Source organism: Trachurus japonicus, chromosome 5, assembly GCF_045865225.1.
Source record: "Trachurus japonicus isolate A0001 chromosome 5, Traja_1.0".
NCBI classification, from domain to species: domain Eukaryota; kingdom Metazoa; phylum Chordata; class Actinopteri; order Carangiformes; family Carangidae; genus Trachurus; species Trachurus japonicus.
The window spans coordinates 21,987,938-22,006,497 of record NC_140911.1 but is presented as its reverse complement, the minus strand read 5'-3'; the positions used below and the strand labels follow the sequence as shown (position 1 = coordinate 22,006,497).

The window sequence follows — 18,560 nt, the reverse complement described above, 5'->3', positions numbered from 1 at the left end:
ACACTTAGATGCACACACACCACTTGACTAATGCATGCATGTAACACCCACTTAAGCAGGATATGGAAAACTAAAGTAATACTGGGAATGCAAAAAATATATCTAGCTTTTTAGTGGTCTTAAGTAAACACTATGTCCCATAAGCCCACAGGGCGGACATGTCTGTAATAACAGCAGGACACAAGTTATTAGACAGCAGAGGTCACAGCTGAAGAATGACTTTGGTGAGTTTTATGGATGTTGGTGAAACCAAGTTACCGTGATTAAAGTAGCTTCATTATTTGAGTAGCCGTTTTTATGGGAGCTTTAGTTTTTATGTGAAAACAAATGATGTGTTGTTTAACTTCATTAGAATAACTAGGATGTGGAAAGTAAACCTCCGGAACAATTCTGAAAGAACAATTAAAGCTAAAGAAGAAAGTAGCAACGGCCCAAGGGACTATATGAACTGACATTATCACTTTGGCTCTCTATCAGAATAAAGAATAAAATGCCCATACGCAGCTCTCTCTCATGGTGGTTTGGTCTTGAATCTTTATATTAGAGAGAGACAGGAAAGGGGGAGTAAGAGAGGGGGGAACAACACGCAGCAAAGGGCTGCCGCAGGGGTGGAATTGAACCCATGGGCCACTGCAGCGAGGACGATAGCCTCTGTTCATGGGGCGCCTGCTCTACCAACTGAGCTATATGACGTCTCTTGGTCTTGAATCTTTCTGTCTTTTTTTTTCAGATCTTACAAGCGTGTCGACCTTGACATGGCTGCTGACCATTAACCGGTGACATGATTTAAATCACCCGGCCGTAGTTTTTAATCCAATCAGCTTCCAAGAGTGAGTTGTTGGCTCAGTGTTTTAATCCAATCAGGCTTTAGAGAAATGAGTTGTTGCCAGCCAGAATCAATCAGACCCTGCCCACCAGGTAATCAAATCCAATACAATGATTTACCGTATGGCCTTGAAATAGAATCTTGTGCCTCCCTTTGTTTTTCTCCCATTCTCTTCTTTTTCTTGTTCTTCTTCCCTCTCTCCATCTCTTTCTTTCTCCTTCTTCTCAGTTTTGTATTCATGTACACGCAGACTTCTTCTTTCTCTCTTCAGAACAATTTCCCTCACTTGTTTTCAAGGCAGTGACATGAGTTGGCTGATGAGTCCTGGGGGAAGCAGGTCATCACTGAGAGGGAGGACAGCGTGCAGACTTATCAGGGGGTAATTTAGAAGACAAGTCCTGGATTTTGTCCACAACTATCCACTGCTAGAAGATGTGCGCTGAATCAATATGGTGGTGACAGTCATGAGGGACGGAGGGCACCTGATGTTCCTTTAGGGGCGTTAATATCGGTAATCACAGTCTGAGATTATATCTATTTTTAAAATGGATCAGAATCAGAATCAGAATACTTTATTGTGCCAGATATCATGGTTTATCGTTTATCAGCATAAATGTTGTTAATGTTTCTTTCTATAAAAAAACAACAATTTACAGATAAACAGGTCATCTATGCAGCAGGATGACATGACCCATAGTTACACTTTGTTGTTTTATGACATCTAGTGGCCATAGTAATAAAGACAGGAACAGAGGGAAAGGTCGTTAGGGGTGACGACGCACGAAGAGTGACAAAATCCTTGCTAGGAGGAGGATGGGTCAGCAAAACTCAAATAATGAATGACACAGTAGAGCGGTGTTTGACTGAAACCAACGCTTCAAAGTTGACCACTTTGCTATTGTTGTGTAACCATGACAACAAAGATCATTTTAAGGATGAGGAACTACTTAACCCAGTCCACACTCTTTCCTGAAACCTAACCAAACCATGCTGCTGTTGTTTGGTACACATTGACACCCTGTAGGGGGCAGTATTTCAGGAGACACTCTCATGATCACATCAGAGGGTTTCTTCCTACGTCGTTGTTCAGGTGTGTTTCTGCTGATCTGCTGAACTAAATATGAAACACCCTACTGTACACCAAACTAGATCAACGGTTACCGGTGATCTGCTGGTAAGTCTTAAGACTAGAGCATAATATAGAAAAAAACAATCCATCTTCAAGAATATATGCACTGTAAAGACTTTTTGCTACAGTACTTGACAACAAAATCTGTTTGTAACTGCTGTGAGAGAATATAAAAGGGGCAGAGCTTTATTTCTGTCATTCAATCTTCTACTCCACCTTTCACCACAATGTTGGTTGCATTAGCAGAGTAGCTGGGCCGTTGCTAGGAATTCTGGGGCTCCTGAAAGAATACTAAACTGGGCCCCTGACTTTTCCACTTTTTTTCTTAGACTACGTATGTATTATAATTTTTTATTTAACCTACTTTGTTTTGATGCTAATGCAGCATTACCATGAGTATTAGGGTCCTATGCAGAATAATTCAGTCATACAAAGATTAGACTACTGGGGTTTTTTGTGGGCCCTACTGGGCGCTGGGCCCCTGCATCACCTTTCTCCCCTATACAACGGCCCTGCAGAGTAGCGCTGTCTGTGGTTTTATTCACTGACTCCACAGGCAGTGGAAGAAGTAACAATAGAAAAATCAAAACTATACGAATAAATGAACATATTATGCCTGGCAGTTTTAACCCAACCATAATGTAGGAGGCCCCTTGAAAATATGAGAAAACATATTTCTTATACCTGCTCTGAGAGTTTAGTTGTTGTTTGCAGCATCACAGTTGTACTTCCTGACAATGCTGGAAAATGGAAAATGTGATCACAAGTTTCAGTGACTAAGCAGCAGAACAGTTAACAATGGCACTGAATAGGAGTGCAATTGTTAAAACAAGAAGCTGTGGCTTTCAAATTGTGGTTACAGTCCGCGATTGCATTCATTTAAAACTGGATTTGAACATTTGTGATTCAAATACAGTGAGTCCAAAGAAAGAGGCCGTAAGTTAAAAAAGGACTCACAGTCTGGGTCCTTGTCTCTTCATACAGTATCACAGCAGATCTTTACGTTCACTCAGGCTGAGGTCAGGGATTGTTGGCTGAAAAAGGTCGGTGATCACTGTTGTAGATAATGAGCATCGTGTCAGCTGAGCCAAGATAAATGAACAGTCATTTACAACAGTGATTAATATTGTAACGCCAGCTAGTCAAACACAGTCATGTCATCTCATCTCATCTGAGCTGAGGCTGTTGAAAGCTAAACAATTTTTTTTCTTCTGTTGGTTAAAGTGATCAAGGTTGAGTCAACAGAAGCTCTTTGCTCTCTGTCTTGGATTAGTGAAAGATGTTGGTTTCTGATACATGTAAATAAACAGGTTGCATCTGTATTTCTGTATGAAATCAGACCAAAATTTTTCTCTGACCTGAACCACGGGCTGTCAGTCTGACCCAACTATGATATGGTTTAAACTTTAAAGTCACTGCATTTTTTAAAGCAAAATGTGAATTTTGAATGTATTTTACACAATTTGACTCCAATCCTCTGCTTTCTGGAACTTTTGCCTTTTTTTCTACTTCTCTAGGTAGTAGCCTATTTTTTGATATAGTGCTTTTTCCTTCTTGGATGATTTATGAGATTCCTGCATTTCATTTTACTGAACTGAATCTTTAATGTATTAGTTTCAATATGTTCTTGTATAATATATATTTTTCTATTTTAGCCCTTTCCACAGTATCTCAGAGCAGCTGAGAATAGGTACAGTTTATGTTGCTTTTTGTGCTCTGTGATGTTTAGTATATGACAAGGTTGCGTGGAATGCAAACCCTGTATGGATGTGTAGTCTGACCTTTGTCCTCAGAGACTAATCACCTTCCCACTCAAAGGACAACTGTAAAAATTGAATGATTCACCATCTGAGGATGAGCTTTTCTGAAAGTCGCCATAATGTGACCGAATGAACATATTTTCCCTACAATGTTAGTAATGCAAGCACATAGAGGCTGACCTCATGCTTGGCTGATTCATGGCATATTCCCCCGAGTCCATTTCTACAAGGACAGGTCCCCAGGGATGTTGACTGTTGGTGTGTGTGTGTGTGTGTGTGTGTGTGTGTGTGTGTGTGTGTGTGTGTGTGTGTGTGTGTGTGTGTGTGTGTGTGTGCGTTCGATCATATATGAATTTAAGGGGGATGGGTAAGCCAGGTTTTTAATGCCATGCTGAAGCATTTGAAAGAGGTTAAATAATTCATATGTCCTGTATTTGTAACTCTCTTTCTCTCTCTCTCTCCCTCTTTCCACCACGCGAACACACAGTCTCACACACAGAAAAATGCATAATATTTCCTTTCAAATACATGAACTCATGCGGCCAAGCTCATGCACACACTCGAGTGCACACAAGTGGACAACACACAAGAGTGCAGACAGTTTTCCATACAGTGACATGGTTTGTGAAGTCCACACACACACACACACACACACACACACACACACTTGACCGATGCTCTGAAGAAATGAATTCATGTGAAAATGATGAAACGTTTGTTTTGACACCTCCTTCACCTTCACCGTCTCAGACCAGGCGGGCATACGAAGACTCTTCCTTCTTCTCCTTTAGGATTCGTCTTTCTGTCACTCTCTCTATCCCTCTACTTTTATCCTCCCTCTCCAACTCTCATCAGCTTTCTGTTGTTTCTCAGGTGGTCTCTCTGAGGTGTGTGTACATCCGTTGGTGTGTGTTTGTGTGTGTGTTTTTTTTTGTTTTATGTTGTCGTGAGGAGCTGCTCGTCTAGTGTGCCAGACAGCCCGCATCGCGTTTGTGACCTACTTTGGTAGTGTGTATTTTTTATGAGCCGGGGAGATGCAGACGCTCACACTGCAAATGGAGATGCAGACATAACGCGCCATAGCTGCGCAGAAATACTCATTTCAGCGTGTGCAAACACAACAACACACACACATGCTCATATACTCAGATGTTCTAATATGAAGAAAACGCCCATTCACATACACCTCTGTTTATTCATCTGTATATCACCTTATGCCAGTTAGGCTCCCGGTTGGCATAGAGACAGATGCCTGAAAGAATTCTCTCCAGACTGCACACGCATAGAAACATAAAAACACACACATTGCTAAAGGAAAATAGCACAAGCTTACACAAACAATGATCAGAGTGTAAGATGATGTGTGTTTGACACACATGCATGTACAGATGTGTACACACCTCAACAAAGACACACTCACAGGAGAGAGGAAACATCTCTTTAGTATGCAGCAGCGGCGGCGGCGGCTGAAGTCCGCTTTCCTTTTGCTGTTTTTCCTCTCAGTTTTCAGAGGAGGGGGTTCGGGGTAAAAGGAAATTCTTAAGCATCATCACGCTTGAGTGGCATTTCCATTGCCAAAAGCTTATTTAATTCAGGCCTCTAAGCTTTTTTAAACAGAGTTCCCAATTAATTTTTTAAATTACCACACTGACTTGTTGACTAGCTTCTGACACTTGAGAAATTATGTTAATTTCCACACCTCTTATTGCACCGGAGTCGTTTTACTCCTGCGGTGCTTTCTGAACACTGCTCAAGATGTTGAATCAATGAAAAGGCTTGTAGGCCTCGTGGCTACGGAGCCAAACACACTGATAGTTTACAACCGAAATAATCTAACAGCGACATCACGCACACATAAATGCACTCGGCTCTGAGCTTCGGCTGCACTTACACACACAAATGCAAATGAGAGCACATCAATCAATGGCCATTCACCTATAGGAAGCTTCACTACAGTCTCACTCTGTGCCTGACCTCAGACCTCATCAATATAAGTCTGGTACAAACATTAACTTGAGTGTGGGCCTGTGCATGAACTAAGAAATGAGGAGCAGCATTCACTGAAATCCCCATCGAGATGAAGTGTGTGTAATAATGCACATACTGTATCTGTAAAACGAGTTACCCATAATTCCTCTAAGCCTTGTGGTTTATATTATTATATTGGTTTGTATGGCATCACCATAGCTCCACCATAGCTACGGTGGAGTTGTGACTCTTTCAGTGGGAGGAGAGAAACGGGGAGCGGGGCGAGCCATGGCAGCAACTGAACTTTCAAATATGATCTCAGTCAACAAATTAACTTAACAAAAAAAATGTGACTGGTTGTGATACAGCAGCCTTTGTTTGTGACTTTGACAATAAAATAAAAGCACAAACAAGGCGTAGAGACTTATCTGTTGGGCCTTTTAGCCTTGAGCTGAAATGACAGGTCTGAGCAGTTGTATGTCTGTAGAGATTCAGATCACAGATTGTGATACATCTTAAGACTGCATTTAATTTATTGATCTGTCAGTATTTTTCTGATCTTGATGTTAAGGTAGTTTGTTATTGCACCAAAAACCTAGAAAATACAAGTAGTTTTTGATCCACTGAGCATTAATTGTCTGAACCACTAGCCAGAAACACATTAGATGGAGTTACTAAATCTAATCTATATTATGGAAAACACTGATTGACATTGTGGATCAACAGTAGGCTGAGTGTTAATGCTTGTGGATCCAGTGGAGTTTGATTAGCGCTGCCTCCATGCTGGCTTTGGGCTCCTTTGTCCTGCTGCGCTTTGTCCCATTTTTCCTCTAATTTCTTCATCTTCGTCTGCTGAGTCATATTCACCACGTCACAACATGACACACAAGCTCTCAGACATTGAAAGGCTATTTGTTGCGTTACATGATGTACGACACTGTCGGGTGGCACAGTTGTAGAGATGGTGTGGATTACATAACATACATGTCATAAATACTTCCTCTCATATTTTTTCTTCTTTCTATTCCCCACAGCACTGAACGAGAACGAGGAACAACAATAAGACCTGCCCCTGACGCCAGCTCCGCTAGTACCTTCCCGCTGTCCAACCCCCCCTGAACCCGGCCTCCCCTCACCCCTCTCTGACAGCTGCCACGGTTCCTCACCGGGTTCTCCGAAGGGTTCTCTGTGGTGTTCTGGAAAGCTCCATACGCCTCGGGGCCTCAGACCTTCATGCGTCTCCCAGCGGCAGATTCCACCCACACCTCCACCCACCACACCACCACTACCATGAGCTGTGAACGGGAGTTTGGAGACGGGGCCATGGGAGTCACGCTCACACTCCGCCTCCTTATGCATGGAAAGGTGAGGAGGGAGGGAGGGAGGGAGGGAAGTATAGTAGGAATGAAATGACAGACTATTCACAATACTTAAAGGATCTGTCATGAGATCATAGTCTAGATTTTTCATTTTATTTCCAACAAATCCCCTTGAAAGTCCAAAACAACACTGAATTACTCCTAGTAACAAATAGGCTACTACTGTGTGTGTACAAAGCCTGATACATCTGATTCCTCTGAGTCATAGGGCTCCACTGTTTTCCACAAACTATTTAAGCTTTCGATTATTCTCTTCTCCTGTGTTTTATATATTATATATATACATATATATATATAGTCTATAAGTGTTGATCCATGAGAAGATATAAAAACCATCTCAGTGTATTTTTTACATCTTTCTCCCTCTCAACAAGTCAGTGCTTGCCTATCAGAGGTGAGGCTCTGAGCCTCTTCTCTTCTGATTGGCTGACCTCGTGTTGTTGACTGTTTTATAAGCGACTGAATAGAAATAGAGATGATTTCAGGTAAAACAGAAAAACCAAATCCTGCAAAGGTTGGATGGTGGGTCCAGGTGGGAGGGGCTTGGTTCCTACTTTGTTGTGACATCACAAAGTCATAGGACGTCCTACGGCTGGTTTAAAGGCTCAGATTCTGAATTCGGGAAACTAGATTTAAAATGTTTAAAAACCACACACGCCAGATTTTAGAAACTCTGTGACATGTTCCTTCTTTTACTATCAACCCACACACAACAGTAGGATATCAGTGAGCCTTTATTTATTGAAGCTGTATCATTGTGTTGGTAGGGAAAGTCTATAACACTTTGTTGGTCTTGGTCTTCTAATGGGATATGCTGATGCTGATAAATCACTGATTAGTGTCTGACCTTATCCTACATACATGTGAAAAGCAAAGTCAAACAAAATGACCTAGTAAAAAGGCAAAAGAGAGGATTTATTTTCAGCACCTTACAAAATTAAAATCAAATTTGTAAAAATTTCTGTGCAAAAATCTGATTAGAGGGTGTAATACATGCCCTCATGACAACACGCTGTTTTGTAACAATAAAGATGTGATAAGAGATTCTGTTTGTCTCATTTTATGTGTTCATCTGTTACCATAGTAACATTTTCCATTTGTGTTTCTTTCCTCAGGAAGTGGGAAGCATTATTGGCAAGGTGAGTTACTCTTTGTAGCTTTTCCATCTGTTCTGCTTCTGTACAAAACAAAACAAAAGCATTGTTTTAGTGCATGTAGAAGACGAAAGTCTAAATATCAGGCAGTTAAAATGACCACACACTGTTGATTTTACAACCGAATAAAATAAATCAGAGAGGATTTGGGTAACTGCCATTAATTTGAATTTCTGAGCAGCATTAGAAATCATTGTAACACATTAAGCGTTAATTAAGCATAAATTTATACATAATTCATCATACAGCAGAATGTAATTTATAAACAGAGTTGTAAGTGTTTAACTCTCAATCGAAAAACTAAATTGTGATATGTTTGATGATTATAGTTTCATATTTTATCAATGATGAGCTCACCATTGGGTGTCTCCTAAATAACTAGTTTGTATGAGGTATGAATAAACAAACATTAAAGTTCAATATTTTTTTTCTGTGTATTTGAATTGCATACTAATTCGTATCAATGTCGTAAGAATATCAGAAAGTATTTAATGATGCTGAACTAATGCTTAATAACGTATTATAAAGTGTTACTAAAAACGTTTATTTTTATACACACAACCATTTCACAGTGACAGTGACGTGAAAATCCTCCCCATCTATAAACTGCGTTTGAAAATCTGACTGTGGTTTTCTAAAATTGGCATGCTGCTATATGATAACGTTTGGTATAATCCCACCACAGCGATATAAAGTTGCCATGAAATATGCATTAATAGTGTGTAAAATTTCCAGTCAGGCCATGTCAGTCCAATCTGAATGTGCTGAAAGGAGCCGCTCTCCAGGGATGCGAGTCAATTTAACCGAAGACATGTTAAATAAAAACCCTGTTGGATTTTTTTTTCCCACAAATATATCACAGCTAAGTGAAGTGTGATAATGGCCGTTACCCTCGCAGCAAATTCACTAACACATGATTGGGGCTGGTTTCCGTTCGCATATATTTAGACCCCCCAACTCCCCTCCTGCCCTCCTCATCACTTTCAGTGTGTGGTCTATTAACTTGCAGCCTCTGACATAAAGATGGCATGAAAATTACATCAGTGTTCTAGTTGGGTCGTGTCAGTGTGTAGTTGCACCACAGGAGCTGCTCTCCGGGGTTTCTCGTGGCATTAAACGAGGCAGCCAGGCGGCAGAGCAGAACTGATGTTCGCTAAAGCCGAGCTATCTGGCTTAAACACGCTCGTGTGATAGACACATGTGTCAGAATGTGATGATGTCACACAGCTCAGTTAAAAAAAAGGGCAAACAAACAAAACATGTGACAGCTGATTTTTTATTATTATTTTTTTTAATGTTTATTGATCACAGGAACATTTCTTTTCCTGAGCACATTTTCCTTTAACAAATCCATATGTCACATTGTGTTAGACTCTCACATATACCTGAAAAACTGCACCAGTGAACGAGCTCCAGGGCATCCCGCTGGCTCAGAACACCACATTCTCTTTACCTGGATTTTTTTTCCATTCACTCCTGCAGTTATACAGTTTTCTTTTGTCTCTTACAGTAATGGTAGGTCTCTCCCTCGTGAAAAGTCATAAATATTTATGTGACCTAACCTTTTTATGTCAGGACTTCTTCAATTAAAGAAAGTTGACACAGAACCCCTCCCCCAAAAAACAACTTATATCTCATCACCATCCAACCCAGAATATTATATTTATTCTATTTTTAAGTAGATTTTTTAATTTTAAATAATTTTGATATTTTTATAATGTATAATTATATTGTTGTATTTAATTTTCAGTTTTCAAGTAAGTAAGTTATCTGTCTGCTGAAGTACAATATACAAGCACAGCAATTAAATGCATCAGTGCAGATAATATAAAACATATATTTTTCATGAAAATGTTTGTCTCTGCTAGGAAGTAATGCACTATTCAGTCATATTGAAATTATTGATATTATCGAAAGTATAAAATGTCAGCCGCCTTCTGTCGAAATGAAGGAAAAACAACTTCACAAAGCTGAACTCAGAATTCAAACTAGACAACATGACACTCCACAAACAAACAAAAGCAGCAGTGACATCATACATAGTTGGACTAACAGAGGAGGTGGGTCAGGTTAGGTAGGTGTGCAGGTGACTTTGACTCTACAGGCAGAGGCTCCTGTCCAGGCATCAATCAAAAGCTAATGCTGGTTTCTTAAATGAAGGTGATCTTCAGCAGCAGGGCGTGAAACACAGCAGTTGCAGCTCATAAAAAACATGGCTCTCCAGGGAACCTTTAACCTAATCAAACCTGCAGGCACAAATAACTGATCTCAGCTGAGGATTACTGATGACATTACTCCTGTGATACCGGAGGAAAGCATCCAAGCCTCAGTCTTTAGGGAAAGACTGAGGTCTGGATGTTTATCACCTTAGACTGCTCATCGTCATCTTTAAGGTGCTCCAAGTATAAGAACTTCCTGTTTAGGGCTATAATTAAGTCAGGTATGATTTTAAAATTTCCGTAGTGTCAGGGACAGACAAGGACAATTAACAATTGGATAAAAAACTAACAAAGGGTCTGTTTCAATATTTTGTGTTACATGATCAATCAATCAATCAGACTTTATTTATAGAGCACTTTTCATACAAAAGATATGTAGCACAAAGTGCTTTACACGATAAAAGCAGACAAAACAAAGCAAAAATAAAAACCCAAAGTAACGCAGATACACGCGTGCGCACACACACACACACCCACAACACACACACACACTTTATAAAGCTTTAAAAGAAGGCAACTGAAGCGCTATCTTACTCTACAATTTGCCGTGAGGAAACACTAGGGACTGGATAAAACAAAATAATTAAATGAAATTATAAAAAATAACTAAAATTATACCGTAAATATGCTAAGACTAAAAAGATTAAAAGTAAAAAATGAATACAGAACAAAATAAAATAAAATAATAATAAATAAATAAAAATTTAATAAACAGTAAAAATCGATAAATGCAATAAAATGATAGGAAAACTAATAAAATAGTAAAACCTATAAGTAAAATCTAATCAAAAGCCAAGCTAAAAAGGTGTGTTTTAACTCTGCTCTTAAAAATGTCCACATTTGCAGCTGCTCTCAGGTCTTCAGGAAGGCTGTTCCACAGTCGTGGGCCGTAATGACAAAAGGCTGCTTCACCATGAGTTTTGCAAAGTGATGCAAAAGTATAACTTGAGCTTAAAAATGCTTTAACCGCAGAGGAGGCAGCGGTGATATGGTCTGCTCTAAGTTCAGGTGTGAACATACTCAAGATGCATTCAGGACCCATTTGAGATCTGATCACTCACATCCCACTCAGTGCCCACATTCATTCAGCAGAGTGAACGCAAATGTTCACCTGGTCACGTTGATGGAGTGCCCACTCTGACATCTTCTGAGAGGCTGCCCACTTTACTGGTATCTTCTGAAAGACCATCCCCCTGCTAGTGTCCTCTGAAAGACTGTCTACTGTACTAATGTCCTCTGAAGGGTCGTTGACTCTACTGTTCTCCTCTGCTACGGTGTCTCATTAACATGCACATTGACAACAGACTCCTCTGTTGATTGGCATAAAACAACAACTCCCACCTGTTCATTTGCTTATGAAGCAGGAGGTGAGATCTGATCACAAGTGGGTCACTGGAGACAAATGTGGAGAACTTTTACTGAGAGGTGACTTCCTGTGATTGGATCTCTAAAGATGCCTTTTGACACCAAGTCTGAACGAGACCTTTGAGAGGCTGTTGTAGCTATGACAACCTGGTTGCAGATACAGGCTAATTTTCAGACAAGTTCAATTTATCTTGGATTGTGATTTCCATTTTTTCTTCTGCATTGCACAGTTTTTTTATTTTTTTATTTAAGAATCTTTCATACAACATTATTGTAACTCTTAACAGTCTACATAGGATGAAAAAAAACCTTGAGTTCATTTCTTCTTTTTCCACAGAAAGGAGAAACAGTGAAGAGAATACGAGAAGAGGTAAGTCTCACTCCCCTACCCCCATCCTGCACATTCTTTCATCTTCTTCCATCATCCCCTCTGCTTTTCCTATTAATCCATGATAACCCTTCAAATGCAGCTCACATGCATCCTGCTAATGACGGTGTCTTCAGACAGCAGCACAAATCCATACTAACACTGTTAGAAACAGGACGCACGGGCACCGTTTAATCTGTGTACACAATGGCAGCATGAAAATCAGCTGTATCCAACGTGATTATATATATTCAGCTTTTTTCTGCTGTAATTACACTGTATATAAAAGGCTGCCTTCATCGGGAGCTTTCATTTGGAATGGAAAACAAGCAAAAAGAACAAGGGTCCCATCACGTCTACCTATTTTTAGAATGGCAGTTTAATATGTGAAGGTGTACTTTGTATTTCTGGCCGCCTGCTGGGACGTTAGCCTTGCTGACGTTTACATATTTAGCTGTCTTTGCTGTCAGCAGCTTGCAAAGTGGTTTTACCACTTGAAGCTGTGGGTGTGGAGTGGCTGTGCTCTCTGCCCCTCTCTCATCTCTTCAAGGAAACCGAGACACAAATAACTCAAGTTACAGGAAGTAGGAGATACCACCTGTGTGGCCAACGTAAATTCTCCTTTACTGCTGTGTAAAGTAGTTAATTTAGAAAACTATGACGACCTCTCAAATTAATGAAGTACGCAAGTGTTATCTGTTATAACGGAGAGACGAGATGTTTGTGTAAGAACCAGTTTGTGCAACTTGTCATCTGACCATGTTAGAAGGCAACAGAGTTTATATCTGTTCCACTTGACCACACTAGAGAGATAGTTTAAATATGAAGATAGCAGCTCCAATTTTCAGAGGTGCACTCAGCCTTACACTAGAAAAATGACAGACAGAGTTCTGTAAAGAATAATGAATGAGTGCAGCAGATCACACCCTCGCTCATTTCCTCACTTTCAAACACTGGGCCATTTCCTTCAAGAAGTAGGTGTTAGTTACCACACAAATAAAACATGAGCTCTTATAAAACGGCTCTTTACCAACTGCAATAACGTCGCTGCATTCCTTTTCTTGTTCCACATTATCCCCATCTGTTACATTTACAGGAATAGTAAACTGACTTCTTAGTTTCTTAGTACACAGTAAACTCCATAGTTTTGAAAGAAAATAGTGTGCGTGTGTGCGCGCAGGTGCAAATGTGCATTCTGGGTGGGGCATGAGCAACCGGAGCGAAATTGGAGCGAGATATAAGAAAATAGCCGCTCCTCGCTCGACACAAAATCCTTCCGCTCCCTTGTCCTGCTCTGCCCCGCTCATATGCTCTGCTCACCACTGAGCTCCTGAGCCAAACACAGAGACAATTTCAATATGGAAAAATATGTTGTTGGATATAATTTGTTAAAATGCTGTTTGTTCATCCAACGTTCTTCTAATGGATAACTAGAAAATTTCCTCTCGGGAAATTTTGAATGGGCCACGGGAGCTACTGCGGGTTGTGCCATCTCTGTCAACATGGGAATCAAACCCACGATCTTAAGGTCAAGACAGAGCTGATCAGACAGACACATGATCATCTTTCTATAAACACTGATATGGAGGAGCTGTAACCACATTAGGTTATCTGTGTGTGTGTGTGTGTGTGTGTGTGTGTGTGTGTGTGTGTGTGTGTGTGTGTGTGACTGTAATCACATGAAGCTGGCTCTAGAGTCTGTGTGTGTGTTGTAGTTAGTTAGTAGCTGCATCCTGTGTAAGTCTGATTTAGCTGTGTCTGTGTTTATAAACATTTAAACGAGCGCCAGGTGGATTGTTTATGAAGTTAACGAGCTCTGGCCTGAGGATCAAAGAGGTTACCACGGCGATAGGGGCCCCCGCAGGCTGAGACAGACAGAAACGTGGAGAAAAACAGCCATTTTCTGCCTCTAAACCGGCCTCACAATTAGGCTTAGCATGACAAAACGGTAACTCCTATCAGAACAAAACACAGATCAACGTTGCTCTAAGGACTTACTGAAAATTTCGGATACGATTTGGTGTTTCTACAGTAAATATTTTGGCGACGCTGGCAGTTTTTTAAAACATCAGGCCGTTCTGCTCCTCTCAGAAAATATTTTGTATTGGACTCAATGAGGAGCAGGGACAGACGTGGCCGCACTCAGAGGCTGATTCTGTAAGTTCTGTAAGTCTCTCTGATATTTTGAGCACATGACATGAGAGATAACAAGTTTGTCTTACAAATTCTGAAAAAATTATGTCTGTAGAGTGTAAACTGTGAGGCCGTGGTGGCAATTTATCCAGAAAAAAAATACAGAATGTTTCTTCACTCTCTCCCACTCTAACCGATGATGTCACGCACTCTGACACGAACATTCCATGCAATACACACCCATTATAAACTCATAATTTCTCCAAAAATGATCATGGTCATGATCAGGGATTGATCAAAAACTATATGACCTATCAAAACGTGGAGTAATACGACAATACACAAGACTTGTGTCTACTGTTTAAAGTTTAAATGGAGTCTCTAGGTGAAAGTATGCCTGAGCAGTAGACTTTTGTTAAACTCCAATGATTGGTCTTTTTTCGGTCTTTTTTTTTCGCCCGTCCCATTGACTTACATGCAAAATTTTTGCGCAGTTTTTCGCGACTACGTCGCGAAAAATTCGTAAACTGTTGAGAAAAGTAATAGCACAGCGATCCCGATCAGGACGCACGTTTTGATATATAATATGTCCTGCAACTCGAAGAGTTGCAGGACTAGATGCGAATCGAAAAAGCGTCCGGAAGATGAAAAATAACTAAATTTTAGTTAGTAAAGTTTAGTTAGTAAATTCGTAAACTGTTGAGAAAAGTAATAGCACAGCGATCCCGATCAGGACGCACGTTTTGATATATAATATGTCCTGCAACTCGAAGAGTTGCAGGACTAGATGCGAATCGAAAAAGCGTCCGGAAGATGAAAAATAACTAGAAAAAACATTTCCAAGAATGGAAATGGTGTGAATGCTGGAAGCAATGCTGAATGAGCTGAAGAAATTGTTGAAAGAAAGAAAGATTGAAACAAGAGAGAAAAAAGAAAAGGACAGAAAGAAAGAAAGAAAGAAAGAAAGAAAGAAAGAAAGAAAGAAAGAAAGAAAGAAAGAGAGAAAGAAATGGAGTAAAAACAAAGGAAGAGAAAAGGAGTAGAAAGAAAGAAAGAATCAAACAAACAAAGAAGTAAAAAGACAGAAATGGAGTGAAAGAAAGAAAGAAAGAAAGAAAGAAAGAAATGGAGTAAAAACAAAGGAAGAGAAAAGGAATAGAAAGAAAGAAAGAAACAATCAAACAAACAAAGAAGTAAAAAGACAGAAATGGATGTGAAAGAAAGAAAGATAGAGAGAGAAAGAAAGAAAGAAAAAAAGAAAGAAAGAAAGAAGAAAAAGAGAGATGGGGATGATAGATAGAAAGAGGTAGATGGATGGATGGCTGGATGTATAGAGAGTGAATGATATAAAAAGTTACTTAAAATACAAATGAAGGAGTAGAAGAAAGAAAGAAAGAAAGAAAAAGAAAGAAAGAAAGAAAGAGGAGAGAGGGGTTAAAAAATAGGGAGGGGTATAGATAGATAGATTAGATAGATAGATAGATAGATAGATAGATAGATAGATAGATAGATAGATAGATAGATAGATAGATAGATAGATAGATAGATAGATAGGACACATGTTAAAAGCTGCATCCTATGTCCCAGGCTCCACCTGTAATTGTACTACTATTAATAGAGTTGGAAAGACTAAACGTCTGAACTTAAATTCATGAGAAAAATATAAATTGTTGGAGATGTTTACATCAAAAGTATAAAATAATTGAGAGCCTGATGAATTTGAGCTGAAAACCTGTGTGTGTGTCTGGGTGTGTGAGTCTGACGGTCTCTCTGTCTGCGTGTACATGTGCAGAAAGTAAAACTGTTGATAAGCGCCACAGAACTCCTCCCTCCCTAATGATCTGATTGATTACACCTGTGTGGCAGCCTGCCCTCAGAAGTTACCATGGCGACTACCATGCTTACATTTTACTGTGTGGAACAGTGTTGTGTTTGTGTGTTTGTCTGTTTGTGTATGTGTGTGTGTGTGTGTGTGACTGTGTGTGAGTGTCTGTGTGTGTCTGTCTGTGTGAGTGTGATGCCTGTGTTTGTGCGTGGACATCCTCTGTCAGTCTGGTTTATCATGTGTGTGTGTGGGGCTGTGTTTAAAAACATCTTAACGAGCGGCCAGGCTGCACCTGCACTGTTCTATTTATAGACGTTGATAACGAGCTGGCCCCAACAGCTGGACCAACTGCACACAGAGCAGAGCAGAGCAGAGCAGAGAGATTTGTGCTCTGAGCAGCTTCCCAAAACAGCCCAGAAAAAGAGAACCGTAACTCTTATTAGAATGTGGTCATGACTACTGGGAGAGGAGACCTTCCTGAGCACATTGATGTGCATTAAATGTTTGTAGGGCAAAAACTTTTCTCAGGCTCGCAAGGTAGAAAAGGGGGGCATTTCTGTTTTTCTAAAAAAAAATCAGCTCCTACTTTTATATTGAAGTGGATGAGCCACTGGAGCGGGTCTAGCTGGACAATTAGGCTCACTGAGACAATTCTGTAAGTCTGTCTGCTGTTCTGAGCACATTAAATGAGACACGACAAGTGTGGCTACAAACCGGTGAGGAAATCATGTGTCTAGAGTTTAATTTGTGGCCATGCTGGCAATTTATCCAGAAAAAATCCTGAATGTTTTTTTCGATCCCTCTCACTCTAACGATGATGTCACTCACTCTAAGCCCTGCTCGTTAAGCGCAATACACAACCATTATAAAGTTGAATTTTGTGAAAAATTTTAATGATTTTAAAACAGCCAACAATCTAAAACTGTTGAGATATTAATAAGCTGAGTAATATGTGAATAGAATTAAAAGTTTGTCTACAATTTACAATTTAAAAGACAAATGGAGTTTGTGGGAGAAAGTATGCTGACGTTTTAGAGGTTCAAAGAAGTAAGAAGATTTAAAGTTTGAAGACGTTTTCAATGCATTCCTATGGGAAAAAATTTGCAGAAAAAGTTAAATATTTTAAAAAAGTATAAATAGTTAAAAAGAGAAAAGTCATAGCACCCTTGTCCTGAAAAAGCCACACGTTTTGATATATGAATGGTTGAAATAGCACAAAGTATGAAGGAGTAGAAGATGTCTGAAAAAGGGTGAAAGTAGTAAGAATAATAATAATAATAATAATAATAATAAGTATAAAGAAAATGGCCGAACTGAATAACAATAGTGTGAATGCTTCCAGCATTCACACTAACTAGAAAAAGCATTTCCAAGAATGGAAATGGTGTGACTGCTGACAGCAACTGAACGCTGTTGCAGAATTAGCAAATAGTGCAAGCTGTGATCACCATACAAATGTTTGACCAAGGTCAGAATCGAACCCACATCCTCATGGTTATTAGACTTCCACTCTGCCTCTAGGCCACGGTGCACACACAGTTGCAGAGACTGTTGTCTGTTAATGATCTGCACACTGTCAACATCAAGAAAGCTTGAGAGTCAAGCTTGAATGACTTAGAATGAAAATGTCTGTGAATTTCAGGCTGAGCACTAACCATATGGCCACAGAGAACCTGAGTTACAATGAGCTTTATACTATGAGGAATCAAAGACTGTCCAATGACAGCTGAATAATTGGAATCAAAAGTCAAGCAATGAAGTGAAAAGACTGAGGCAGGAATCGAACCCATGACCATATGATCACTAAACCTTTACTCTGCCACTCGGCTACAGAGAGCACACTGCTTTCAAACCTGTTGTCATTCATTGTAATGTGATGATGTGCTGCAAACTGGTACGAGTAATCAAGGAGATAACAAACACCTGTAACCAATTGAAGGCGGGGAGGAGAGCAGAATTCAACATAACATAACAAAGTTCTTCCCTTGGATTCGAACCAGTGACCTTAGGGTTGGCAAACATCCACCCTAACCCCTACACTACAGTGGAGTTGAGAAGAAGAGAGGTTGAGACTTTGATGAATGTGAGATTTTTTTGTGAAAAAGTTAAATATTTGAAAAAGTATAAATAGTTAAAAAGAGAAAAGTAATGCCGATAAAGTTCAAAAAAAGCTGCACGTTTTGATATATGAATTGTTGAAATAGCACAAAGTAAGAAGGACTAGAAGAAGACCGTAAAAAAGGCGGAAGAAAATGGCCAAACAGAAGAACAATAGTGTGACTGCTTCAGCAGTCACACTAACTAGAAAAAAGCATTTCCAAGAATGGAAATGGTGTGACTGCTGACAGCAACTGAACGCTGTTGCAGAATTAGCAAATAGTGCAAGCTGTGATCACCATACAAATGTTTGACCAAGGTCAGAATCGAACCCACAC

General features: G+C 39.8%; 1 protein-coding gene across 2 annotated transcripts in view; it reads left to right on the top strand.

Annotated features, from left to right (window-relative positions):
• The window catches only part of pcbp4 (poly(rC) binding protein 4), a 153,985-nt gene that overhangs the window by 74,705 nt on the left and 60,720 nt on the right, over positions 1–18,560 (top strand). Inside the window, exons 3-5 of one of the 2 annotated variants that reach the window (XM_085776766.1) lie at positions 6,718–7,048; positions 8,178–8,201; positions 12,138–12,170. In XM_085776766.1, coding sequence (XP_085632892.1) covers positions 6,917–7,048; positions 8,178–8,201; positions 12,138–12,170 — 189 coding nt within the window. In that variant the 5' untranslated portion in view covers positions 6,718–6,916. Of the gene's footprint in view, positions 1–6,717; positions 7,049–8,177; positions 8,202–12,137; positions 12,171–18,560 lie in introns of those variants that run through there. The other variant, XM_085776767.1, reaches the window with a different exon arrangement.